The sequence below is a fragment of the Sus scrofa genome, chromosome 6 (assembly GCF_054392235.1).
Source record: "Sus scrofa isolate SSC_HxYL_T2T_F1_AM1 chromosome 6, Sscrofa_HxYL_maternal_Yorkshire_Landrace_v2.0, whole genome shotgun sequence".
NCBI classification, from domain to species: domain Eukaryota; kingdom Metazoa; phylum Chordata; class Mammalia; order Artiodactyla; family Suidae; genus Sus; species Sus scrofa.
This window is the reverse complement of record NC_139388.1, coordinates 74,174,798-74,187,164: the sequence shown is the minus strand read 5'-3', so window position 1 is coordinate 74,187,164 and position 12,367 is coordinate 74,174,798. Positions and strand designations below refer to the sequence as shown.

Here is a 12,367-nt window from a genome sequence, read left to right as displayed (position 1 = left end):
TTGGTTCACTGCCCATCTCCAGGACCCGAAACAGAGCCTGGCACACGGAGGGCGCACTCTCAACTGCTGCTGAAGGAACAAATAGATTGCACGTGCCCAAGACCACCGTCACCTGTGCATAAGCGGCCAGCGTGTGAGTGACAGCACAAAGGAATACATCTCTACTGGTGACGTCAAGCCCTGTGACCCTGCCCACGGGAGCAGCAGCTCACGACTTAAAACCATACTGTGAATAAGAAATACTGTGCATGGTATTTAGCGAGTCATCAACTACACGCCAAATACTGGGCTGAGAGCTTCAAAGGCAGCACGCCGCTCACTCATTCTTGCCCTGGCATAGCCCCATTTTTCGAATGAGTGGAGGGGAAACTAAGATACAGAGAGAGAAAATAACTTACTGAAGGTCACGCAGCTCACAGGGGATAGGATGTAAATACAGGCGGTCTGCGCACAGCCCTTACTTCCCGCCTCCCTGTAAACGGTGTGAGGACAGCCCCAAATGGCAAACTCAAAGCACTGCTTTGGTGTGGACCCGGATTCTGCTCCCCTCCGCACCTGGGACAACAGGGGTCGAAGCAGTCCCGCCAGCTGGCAGGCAGCTCTGCCCCCTGAAGTCAAGGTGCCCTGGACGCCATCCGCTGGGCATGGCCTGGCTTCCCAGTCCCCTCGAACGGTGATGCACGCGCCTGCCTTCTGACCTCGGGAAGACATTGTGTTTAAGCCAGAGGTGCTTTACTGAAACCTGGAAGGCTCTGCTGGGAGGCGGAGGGACTCGTTCCTGAAATCCGTAGCCACTCAGGAGCGGTGTGGCCTCCACAAATTATTTAACCTCTCCCAGCCCCACCCGCAGAGTGGGAAACAGGCGATAAGCAGCACACGGTGAGATGATCCATATAAAGCCCTTGGCACCGTGCATGGCATTCAGGAAGCGCCCAAGAGATGGGAGCCTCTGTCGTTATTAAACCAATAGCATCGAGAAGAAAGTGACTTTTCTCTCGAGCTTTTTGGAACTGCTACAAAGCCAATTAACATCCCACAACAGAAAAAAAAAACAAATGCCAAGGAACACTTCATTGACAGTTTCCTGACCTTCCAGTCATACTGATGGAAAAAATCAAAGGGATATAATGCTGAGATGGTAAAAAAAATCCCCAGCCCAACCCATGAGACGTTTATAGTATGCCGCAAAGATGAAACCTCTCACTTTGCAGCCCTAGGCTTGCCCTTAACGACTCAGGGCCTTTTCTCCAGCTGTAAAATGCACATCACCCACCTCATTTCATTTCATTTCTTTATTTTTGGCTTTGCCCGTGGCCAACAGAAATTCCCTGGCCAGGGATAGGACCTGAGCCACAGCCGTGACAGCGCTGAATCCTTCACTGCTAAGCCACCAGGAAACTCAATCCATCTCATTTTAATGTCTGACAAAGCAAACCAACAAACAGATAAACAAACCCAGATCGTGGCTGTGAAAATACTTTGGAGGGCAATGGTGGTAAGAGGTCTCCCAGACAAACAGCCACTTGACTCCCAACTCTGGGAAACAGAAAGCAAAAGCAGACTTTCTGCTCTGTTTCTGGTTTAGGGCCTGGCAGAATCCATGGTGAAATTTATGTATTCCATCCATAAAGTGAGAAGAGGCTGGGCCACAGATGCCCAAAGGCACCTCTTGATTTCCCTTTGTGTACTCACAGAGTTGACCGGTTCCCTTTTATTTATTTTTTGCTTTTTAGGGCCACACCTGCAGCATATGGAGGTTCCCAGGCTAGGGATCCAATCAGAGCTACAGCTGCCGGCCTACGCCACAGCCACAGCAACTCGGGATCCAAGCTGCATTCTCAACCTACTCCACAGCTCACAGCAACACCAGATCCTTAACCTACAGAGCGAGGCCAGGGATGAAACCCACAACCTCACCGTTCCTAGTCAGATTCGTTTCCACTGCACCAGGATGGGAAATGACTGTTTCCCTTTGAAATAACCTAAAACCATCTGACAACACAAGTCACTTAGTGAATTATAGTCTTTGGACAAACAACTTGAATGTCTGCCTGGAGTGGCCATTTGCTGAGCAGTTATGTACCTCAAAGAAACATTTACACAAAATATTGCCTAAAAATGAGCTCTGTTTATGCCAAACACGGAGCATTTTTGTCTCAGGTGCTCCTAAAACTTGCCAAAAGATTAGTTTCATGAGCTCAGAAATTCGATCAGCCATCCGCCACCGTAGAAAAATGTAAAACATGATTTAAAATACTCCTGGTCTACCCAGGTTTCCCTCGTTGGCCAAAGGCCAAACATGAGCCACAGGCTTTGATGAGGGGCACAGGGATGAGTGGGCAAGGAATTTCGGCTTATGATTTTTCCAGAAGTTCTCACTTCCTGCTAAACATTCAAGCTTTGGGTGAGCCGATTTTCAGAGACCCAGAAGGATTTACTTCTGGAAAACCAAAAACCAGAACCGAATTCCAGAAAGCCTAGGAAAAGGGACCTCACTGGGCCCCTGGACCAGCCTTGATGGGGCCTGGCTGCCTCCTGTAGACCTGCCACCCAATAGAGCCGCCACCGCGCTAAGGGATCTGCGGAGGAGGAGGAGAACAATGAATTTATTCTGCGGAAGGAAGGCGGGGAAGGGAATTCGGGCGGGTGGGTGGTGGCTCGGGTGACTCTTCCCAACCATATGCCCGAGGATTTCACCGCCACGCGTGGCCAGCCTCCCGGGCCTGCTGTAAAGACCTCCTTGCGGCCGGAGGAGCGGGAGAGAAAGCGGGGGAGGCAGCTTACTTCATCTCGGCCGTCAGAGCCGCCTGCTTCTCCGGGAAACGTCAGGGGCGGCGCGGGGCTGCGGGCCGAGCTCAGGCCAGGCCAGGGACCCGCGCATGCTCTTCCGCCCGCCGGGCCCGCCCGGACAGGTGCGCGTCACGCGGCTCCGCGCCTGACGCGCGCTCAGGTTTCGCCAGCGCGGCCGGGGGCGGCGAGCGGGGAGGGCGCCCCTTCCCCGCCCAGCCAGAGACGCTTCCTTGTCCGGGGGCGCGGCGGACCCGCAGGGCCTGGGTCTCAGATCGCAGCGGCCTTGGTGCGCGCGCAGGGAGATCCCGGGCCTGGAACGCGCGCGCGCGCACAGGGGGAATCAGGCCAGGGGCGCGCGCAGTGGGCGGGGCCGGGGCGGGCCGCGGGGGCGGAGGCGCGGCGAGGCCACACCCCCTAGCTCTGGGTCGCGGAGGAGGGAGGGGCGGAGACCTCCCAAATGATTCCTTGGTTCGTGTGGATCTTCTGGATTTAAGAGCGAAGTGAGCGGGCCCCTCCTTCCGGCCCTGGTTTCTGCTGCGCATGGTAGAGGCTGCCTTCGGGGACACAAGAGGGCCGAGGGAAATGGTGTCTCGTGGAGTCTGGTTACTGGCTCCCTCCCGTATCTGGCACGAGCTGTGGGACCTGGGACCTGGGGCCTGACCTCCCTGGGCCTCGCTTTTCTCCATCTGTAGAATGAGCGGCTTGGTTCATCCTATTTTCTTTTCTCTCTCTCTATTTTTTTTTTTTTTTTTTTTTTGCTTTTTAGGGCCGCACCCCTGGTACATGGAAGTTCCCAGGCTGGGGTCTAATCGGAGCTGCAGTTTCCGGCCTATCTGCCGGCCTACCCCCACAGCCACAGCAGGGCGAGATTCGAGCCGCATCAGCGACCTACACCAGAGCTCAGGGCAACAGCGGGATCCTTAACCCACTGAGCGAGGCCAGGGATGGAACCCACATCCTCATGGATACCAGTCGGGTTGGTTACCACTGAGCCGCATGGAGAACTCCATCATCCTATTGTCAATATCCAGACGTAGTGATTTGGGCGCGGGAGAGCCGTCTATGGTCATGTCTCCACCAGACAGCTTCAAATCTCTGCCTACATTCCTGTGACCCTGAAGACACTAACCAGCCATGAGTGCTCAGGAAATGGTAGCTGGCACCTCTGTGGCTTTATCCACAAGACGGTGATGGGAATAAGGCCTCTGTAGTGTGATGGTGAGGTTATACAGGAGGTGACAGGGTCAGCTGCCTCTCTTGGCCCTCGGGAGATGGTACGCTGGTCCTCTCCCCTGGTTCTCACCATGATCATGCTGTACCTCACCTTTGCAACTGTTTTCTCCCAGCCCTGCAGTGCTGTCCGTGACTCCCTGGAGCCCTGGCCATCAGAGAGGCAGCCGCTCCTTCCCACTTCTCAGCAGCAGCTGGGTGACCGCAGGTTAAATAAGGCAGGGCCAGAGTTCCCTGGTGGCCTAGCAGGTTAAGGATCTGGTGTTGTCACTGCTGTGGCACGGGTTTGATCCCTGCATGCCACAGGCATCACCAAAATAATATTAATAATAATAATAAATAAGGCAGGGCCACTGCTGCACTGACCGGCCAGACTACCCAGGACCACCTCCTAGACAGAGGTTGGCCCTCCCATCCCCGCTGCTGAGCATCTTAGCACTGTCCCTTCTTCAGACTCCGCCTCCTCCCATCCCAGAGACAGGGGCATGCCTGGTCACCTGTGCCAAAGGGAGCTGGACCACCCAAGAGAGGGCACTCTGATGAGAGAGAGAAAACTTGTAGCAGCTTTTCATTTCATGGACATTCCATTAGAGGTAGGGATGTCAGGAGCTAACAGAAGGAACTTGGCAGTGGCCGGCAGGACTAAGTGGGCCAAAAGGCATGATTACCACACAGGATATTAAGCAAGAAGGTTCCAGGAAGGCTGGGGAGCCAAGGGGGCTGGGCTTCGCTGTCATGAAGGCCGGGGGCCATCTAGGGGCCTGCATGAACTGCTGGGCCTCAGCAAGGGTTTGGCCACTCTGCCTGGGACCCGGGTGGAGAGTTAAGGAACCAGGTACCTGCCGAGCTGCCTCCACAGCTGGCAGTGGGGAGGAGGGTCTAGGGCACGGGCCAGCCAAACGGGACTGGTGGATGCCAGGACTCTTGGCCAAGAGCCCTTCCCATGTTCTGTAATCCTCGACACACTGTGCATTCACACATCATGTAAACCAGGGCCAAAGGAGGCACAGATGGAAGAAGGCAGGTGCCTTGAGACTGAGATGAACAGAGGGGACGTTTCCCAGATCCTTTGTACAGCCATCCCAACCGTGATCTTCAGTCACCCTGAGGGGACCCTTAAAAATATCCAGGAGTTCCCTGGTGGCCTGGTGGTTAAGGATTTGGTGTTGTCACTGCTGTGGCTTGGGTTCCATCCCTGGCCCAGAACTTCTGCATGCCTCAGGCACAACCAAAAAAAAAAAAAAAAAAAAGGGAGTTCCCGTCGTGGCTCAGCAGTTAACGAATCTGACTAGGAACCATGAGGTTGCAGGTTCGATCCCTGGCCTCCCTCAGTGGGTTACGGATCTGGCATTGCCGTGAGCTGTAGTGTAGGTTGCAGACGCGGCTCCGATCCTGTGTTGCTATGGCTCTGGCGCCAACTGGCAGCTACAGTTCTGATTAGACCCCTAGCCTGGAAACCTCCATATACCGCGGGAGCGGCTCTAGAAAAGGCAAAAAAAAAAAAAAAAAAAAATCCCAAAGCCAAGTCAGCTCCAACCAGCTTCTTAAGAAAATGGGTGTGTCCACTCAGGTGTCCGTGGGGTGGAGCCTGAGGTGTGACATGAAATGAGCCTAGGATGTTATAACTGTTGCTCTCACTTCCACGCCCAGGCATAGTTTTCATTTTCTGCCCTCCTCCGTCGCTGTTTGTCCTTATCTCAGTCTCTGACTGGGTAGCTCATGGTCGGATCTGGACCATTACTTTTTCTTTCCATCATGAAAACAATTGGGTCTTTTCCAGGTGTGAGGGCATTGCCCACCCCGACCCCACCCCCGCCCAACCAAAGTCCCAAACCTTGTCCATTGGCTTTGTGATGAAGTTCAGCATCTTTGCATACCTGAAGCTTTGCTCATTTCTGTGCTAAAAGCAGCCACAAGGCCACATCCCAGCGGCCCAGGTGTGCCCCAAACCCTCTGAAAGAGGCCAGAAGAAAGCAGCGATTGCCCGATGTGGGTCCCGGGACCCGAACTGTGTCTGCCAAGGAGCGTGCTGGAGCTCTGTGGGTGAAGCTGACTTTTTTCCTAAACTGTGGGGAAGGCAGCAGTCAGGGTTAGCTCCGCCTGCTTCCCAGCCATGGAAAGTGAGACCTGAAGAGATGGATGACTCACAAGAGAGGTCTGTGGAGTCAGAAATAAAATCACGTTGCAGTTTCTATTTTCGGGTACCCCTTACTAAGTCAGCTCTCCTCGCTCACTCTGCTCTTGGCATGGGCTGGCGAGGGGAGAACAGGTGCCGTGAATTTTCAGCCATGAGTACATCTTTTCATCCTCAGATATGAGAAAGCCCAGCACTCTTTAAAAAAAAGAAATTAGATTGGCTTCATAAAGTCTATGTAAAATAGCTAGGTATGGGTTTTCTATTGCAGCTGTAACAATTGACTACCATTTAGTGGCTTAAACAATGCAAATATATTACCTTACAGCCTGTAGGTCAGAAGTCTTACTTCTCACTGGGCTGAAACCAAGAGGTTGTGGAGTTCCCTGGTGGCTCAATGGGTTATGGATCCAGTGTTGTCACATGGGTTCAATCCCTGGCCTAGGAATTTCTGCATGCTGCGGGTGCAGCCAAAAAATAAAAATAAAACCAAGAGGTTGTGGGGCTGCGTTACCTTTCAAGGGAAGCCCTTTTCTTGCTCATTTGGGTGTTGGCAGAATTCAGATCCTTGTGGTTTGAAGACTGAGATCCTGTTCCCTTGCTGGCTGTCGGCGGAGGGTCATTCCCAGCTCCTAGAGGCTAGCACATTCCCTCATCTGTGGCCCCCTTCCTCAGTCCTCAAAGCCAGGAATGGCAGGTCACGTGCTTTGAAGCTCTCGTTCTTCTTTTCAGGTTCATCTGTCTGATGCATCTGGGAAAGGACCCCTGCTTCTAAGGCCTCGTGTGGTTAGACCGAACACACTTCTATAAACCAGGATCATCTCCCCAGCTCAGGATCCATGACTTTATTTATTTTAATTTATTTGTTATGGTCATACCCACTGCAAATGGAGGTTCCTGGCCAGGGGTTGAATCCAAGACGTAGGCGTGACAACCCTGTATCTTTAACCCACTGTGTGCGGCTGGGGATCGAACCCACACCTCCACAGAAACCCGCAGTGCAGTCAGATCCTTTTCTTTTTCCCTTTTTTTTTTCCTCATGGATGCTAGCTGGATTCAGTTCCACTGCACCACAACGGGAACTCCCTAAATTTCTAGATTCTTAAACCCTCTTGATTATCCGGGATCTTTATCACACGATATTTTTAGAACAGCTTAACTGAGTTATCATTCACATACTACACAATTCACCCGCTCAGAGTGTATAACTCATTTGTTTTTCAGGGTAGCCACAGAGTTGTGCAACCATCACCACAATCAATTAAGGACACTTTAATTACCCCAACCAGAAACCATGCAACTATGAACATAAACTCCCTGCTTTCCCCCAACCCCCTCGGCCCTAGGTAACCACTAATCTGCTTTCTATGGATTTGCCTGTACTGTAGATTTCGTATAAACGGAATCATATAATATGTGGCCTTTTGTGTACATAGGATATGTAGACACTTCCGTAAAATGTATATTCAGTATGTAATAGAATACATACTATGATGGATGAACCTGGAAAACATGTAATGTAAATCCATGTTGTAGCATGTATTATTGCTTCATTCCTTGTTATTGCTAAATAACATTTGACTGTGCTCATATACAACATTTTGTCTATCCATGCATCGGTTCATGGACATGTGGGTTATTTGCATTTTTTTTTGGCCGTGTCCACTGCATGCAGAAGCAGGCATGCTGTGGGCACGGGATCGAACCTGAGTCACAGCAGTGACAATGCCACATCCTCAACCTGCTGTGCCACCAGGGAACTCCTGTTTTCCCTTTGGAGCCATGAGGAATAATGCTGCTGGGGACATATGTGTACATGTTTTTGTGTGGACTTATGTTTTCATTCTCTTGGGTGTATACCCAGGAGGGGAACTGCTGGGTCATATGCTAACTCTGTGTTTAACCCTTTTTTTTTTTTTTTGCCTTTTTTTTAGGGCCACACCTACAGGTGGAATTGGGGCTACAGCTGCTGGCCTATGCCACAGCCTCAGCAAGGAGGGATCCGAGGTCTGTGACCTACACCACAGCTCATGGCAATGCCAGATTCTTTTTTTTTGTTGTTGTTGTTGTTGCTATTTCTTGGGCCGCTCCCGTGGCATATGGAGGTTCCCAGGCTAGGGGTTGAATCGGAGCTGTAGCCACCGGCCTACGCCAGAGCCACAGCAACGCGGGATCCGAGCCGCATCTGCAACCTACACCACAGCTCATGGCAACGCCGGATCGTTAACCCACTGAGCAAGGGCAGGGACCAAACCCGCAACCTCATGGTTCCTAGTCGGATTCGTTAACCACTGCGCCACGACGGGAACTCCCGGCAATGCCAGATTCTTAACCCACGGAGCGAAGCCAGGGATCAAACCTGCATCCATATGGATCCTAGTTGGGTTCATTAGCCACTGAGCCAAGAAGGGAACTCCCTGTGCATAACCTTTCAAGGAACTTCAGATTATTTTCCACAGTGGCTGCCCCAGTCTGTATTCCCACCAACAATGTACAGGGTTCCTATTTCTTTCTCACCAACACCTGTTATTACCAGATTTTTGGATTCTGACCATCCTTGTGGGTGTAAAGTGGATCTTATTGAGTTTTTTATTTGAATTTTCTTGATAGCCCATGACATTGAGCATCTTTTCATGTGCTTATTGGCCATTCGTATATCTTCTTTGAAGAAATATCTAGTCAGATTCTTTGCCCATTTTTCAATTAGGTTATCTTTTTTTTTTTTTTTTTTTTTTTTTAAATCTTTTCAGAGTTGCATCTGTGGCATATGGAAGTTCCCAGGCTAGGGATCGGACCAGAGCTGTAGCTGCCAGCCTACACCACAGCCACAGCAACACCATATCCGAGCTGCCTCTTCAACCTACACCACAGCTCATGGCAACGCCGGATCTTTAACCCACTGAGCAAGGCCAGGGATTGAACCTGCATCCTCATGGATACTAGTCGGGTTCTTTAACCTGCTGAGACACAATGGGAACTCCCAGGTTATCTTTTTATTATTGAGTTGTTAGAATTCTTTATATATTCTAGATATAAGCCCCTTACCAGATTTGCAAAAATTTTTCTCCCATTCTATGGGTTGTCATTTCACTTTCTTGATGGTGTCCTTTGAAGCACACGAGTATATTTTGATGGACAATGTATCTATTTTTCTTTTATTTCTCGTGTTTTGGGTGTCATGTCTAAGAAGGCTTTGCCTAAACCAATATCATGAAAAAAAATGTTTTTAAATGTTATGGCCACACCTGCAGCATATGGAAGTTCCCAGGCTAGGGTTTGAATCTGAGCCACAGCAGTGACCTATGCTGCAGCTGCAGCAATGCCGGATGCTTTAACCCACTGCGCCAGGCTGGGGCTCAAACCCGAATCTCCATGGTGGCCCGACCCACTGCAGTCGGATTCTTAACCCACTACTCCGCAGCAGAACTTCAATATCATGAAAATTTAGGCTTGTGTTTTCTTCTAAGAGTTTAATAGTTTTAGTTTGGACATTTAGGCATTTGGGGTTCATTTTTGGCTAATTTTCGTATACGAGGTGAGAGGTCAGGAGGCCGACAATTTTTTTGCATGTGGCCATCCAGTTGTCCCAGAATGCTTTGTTGGACTGTCACATAATGGATTCCAATAAAAACGCCTGCTTGGATCGCTAGGTGACCCTGGCATCACCAGAGTCCCTACGCAGTCCAGTGAGACAGACCCCAGCAGGTCAATGCTGGAAGCAGCAGAGCCTCAAAAACTGTCGGATGAATGTGGAGCAGGGTGGGGAGCCTGAGCCCCCAAGTTCAGGGGTGAGAGTCCCCATCACTCTGCACGTGGCTGTGAATCTGGAAATGCTTTCTCCAAGTGGACGCCATCTAAAGAGATGGCTTGATGCCCTTGAGTATAGGGGGCACACTGGACCCGCCACTACTGGCTGAGCCAGATCTCAAGGGAAAAGTCCAAAATTTTGTTTGGGGGCTGCCAGAGAACAGAGGGGTCAAGGGAAAGGAAGAGAGAAGACGGGGGAGCAGCTGGCTTGGATGTGAACCAGGACAAGGGACCTGGAGTAACGAATTAAGAAGCACCTGTACTCAAGGTCAACATTTCTTGCCTTAAGCTTCAAGAGGCACAAGCAGGGAAAAGCTCTTGGCTGGCAGATGAAGTGAAAGGATAAAAGGGCTGGCAGCCACCCCAGACGTCTCTGCACCAGCAAAAGCTGCATTGTATCCTTCGGGCCAAGTAGAGACGCAGCTTGGGGACAGCCCAGCTTCTGGAGCAGGCGTCAGATGAGCCTGGGGTCCGGGGAAGGACAAGGCACCCTTGCAGGAGAAATGTGATGGTCAGCAGAACCTCAGAAGACAGAGGCCGGCTTCCCGTTGGCCCCTCCACGACACAGGCACTGTCTGCCTTTCTCAGCCCTGACACTGCAGCAGCCTGGTCTGGGGCCAGGCGTTTGGGAGCCTCTGGTGAGCCAGCAGCTCCTGAGTGGCTGCAGGGTCGCAGCAGGTCACGACTCTGCCTTCATCCACCCTTTCCTCTCCTCCCCGCTCCAGTCTGGGAAACACAGGTCAGGGGCCCCTCATTCATTCATCCAGCGCTACCCACCAGGCTGTCTCGGCTGGGGGACCATGGCCTTGACTTAGGCTCCTGTCCTCAGGAAGCTTATATTCAATTCCAAGTCGGGGTGTGTGGTGGGAAGACTCACAACAAACGAGGAAAAGAATAATTAGAGTGAAAAGGGCAATGGAGAAAATAACACACGGTAATGGAACAGAATGTCTGGCTCCATCATTCAGGAAGGCCTCTCCTGGGCTGACAGTTGACCGAGACTCAAGGGAAAGGGGGCTGGTTGTGCCAGAGCTAGGGGACGAGTGCTGAGGCAGAGGGAACAGCACGTACAAAGGCCCTGAGGCAGGAAATAGCTTGGCGTCTCTGTAGAATGGAAAGGAGGCCAGTGTTGCTGGAGCACAGAGCCAGGGGAGGCCCAAGAACATGCTGGAGAAGCTGGGACACACCGGACCTTCTAGGCCACTGCAAGCACTGTGGGTTTTATTTTTCTTCGTAGTAGAAGCCTCTAGGGACTTTTAAATAAGAGAAAGACACCATCGGTTTTCATTTTGGAAAGTCCCTGGACTCCTGGGCTGCAGGCCTCGCAGGGGAGCATTTTGAGTGGGTGGGGGGGGTCATTGCAGGGTCCAGGCAGGCGAGGGGCACACCTCCAGGCTGTTGGAAAATGTCTGTGTTCTTACTACTCAGTATGGCGAGGCCAACAGGTCAGGGGATGGCTGCCATGAGAAGTGATCTGTGACATTTCCCAGGAAGAGCAGGCATGCCCTGCCTCCCATGCAGGGCCACGTGGGGATGCACCAGGTCAGCCAGGAGGCAGAGGGAGTGAGGGGACAAGCCTACAAGGGCCTTTATAGTGGTTTCCACGGGAAGGATAGCAAGGCAGGGCCAGTTGGAAGAATGTATGCAGGCTCTGAGGCTTAGGGGCTGCCCCCTAGTGGTACCTTGTCCTAGATGATCAGGCCAGGTAGATAGGGACTCTGACTGTGACCCTCTGATTTTAAAAAAGGAGGCTGAGGCTTTGGATCTGCATTGGTTTGTTTGCATAGGAAAAAACACCCTCCAGAGTGAAGGGGGAAGGATTCTAGGGACCTGCTAGGCCTGAGAGGGGCAGTCCCTCCAAGGTCAGCAAGACCCCAGAGGTCAAAGCATCAGAAACACATGGTTGATCCACAGGGGACACCTGGATTCGGTAGAGAGAGGCTAAGTGGGAGAGGAGGTTGCTGGGATCTGCTGATGGGTTGGATGTAGGTGATGAAGGAAGAAGACGAAGGGGAGGCTGCCTGGCCTTTCGGCTTAAGCAGCAGGATCCCCTCACTCTCAAAGCAAGTCTTGGAAGGCCCAGGAGACAAGGCTACCCTCTTGGAACCTAAACCTGTGTAGGGGAGCCAGGCTTCAGATCCAGAGAGGTGGCAAGTCAAGCCAGCGCCATTCGGTTCCCTGAGGTACGTGTACCTTTGCCTTAAGTAGCAAAATGTTACGGAAAAGCAATGTATAAAGAAACCATTCATATTAATCATTCAGATACAATATTTACCTCATGTGCCTGTGTCCTCCTTTCAGCAACCGTGGTTTCTGATTGGTTTTCACTCGCCCAAGACCCAGGATTCATAATGAAGTTCTCTGCTGATGGTCTCCAGGGATTTAAGGCTTCTAAACACTTTTTTG

At 51.5% G+C, this 12,367-nt stretch overlaps 1 protein-coding gene across 3 annotated transcripts in view; it reads right to left on the bottom strand.

The window, feature by feature from the left end:
* The window catches only part of H6PD (hexose-6-phosphate dehydrogenase/glucose 1-dehydrogenase), a 34,205-nt gene extending 31,102 nt beyond the window's left edge, over positions 1-3,103 (bottom strand). For all 3 annotated transcript variants that reach the window (XM_021095287.2, XM_021095286.2, XM_084962708.1), the window contains exon 1: positions 2,785-3,103. Coding sequence is in view for 1 of the 3 variants with exons in the window: in XM_021095286.2 (XP_020950945.2) it covers positions 2,785-2,789 (5 nt within the window). In the remaining 2 variants the exon portion in view is untranslated. The remainder of the gene's footprint in view (positions 1-2,784) is intronic.
* Between the last annotated feature and the right edge of the window lie 9,264 nt (positions 3,104-12,367).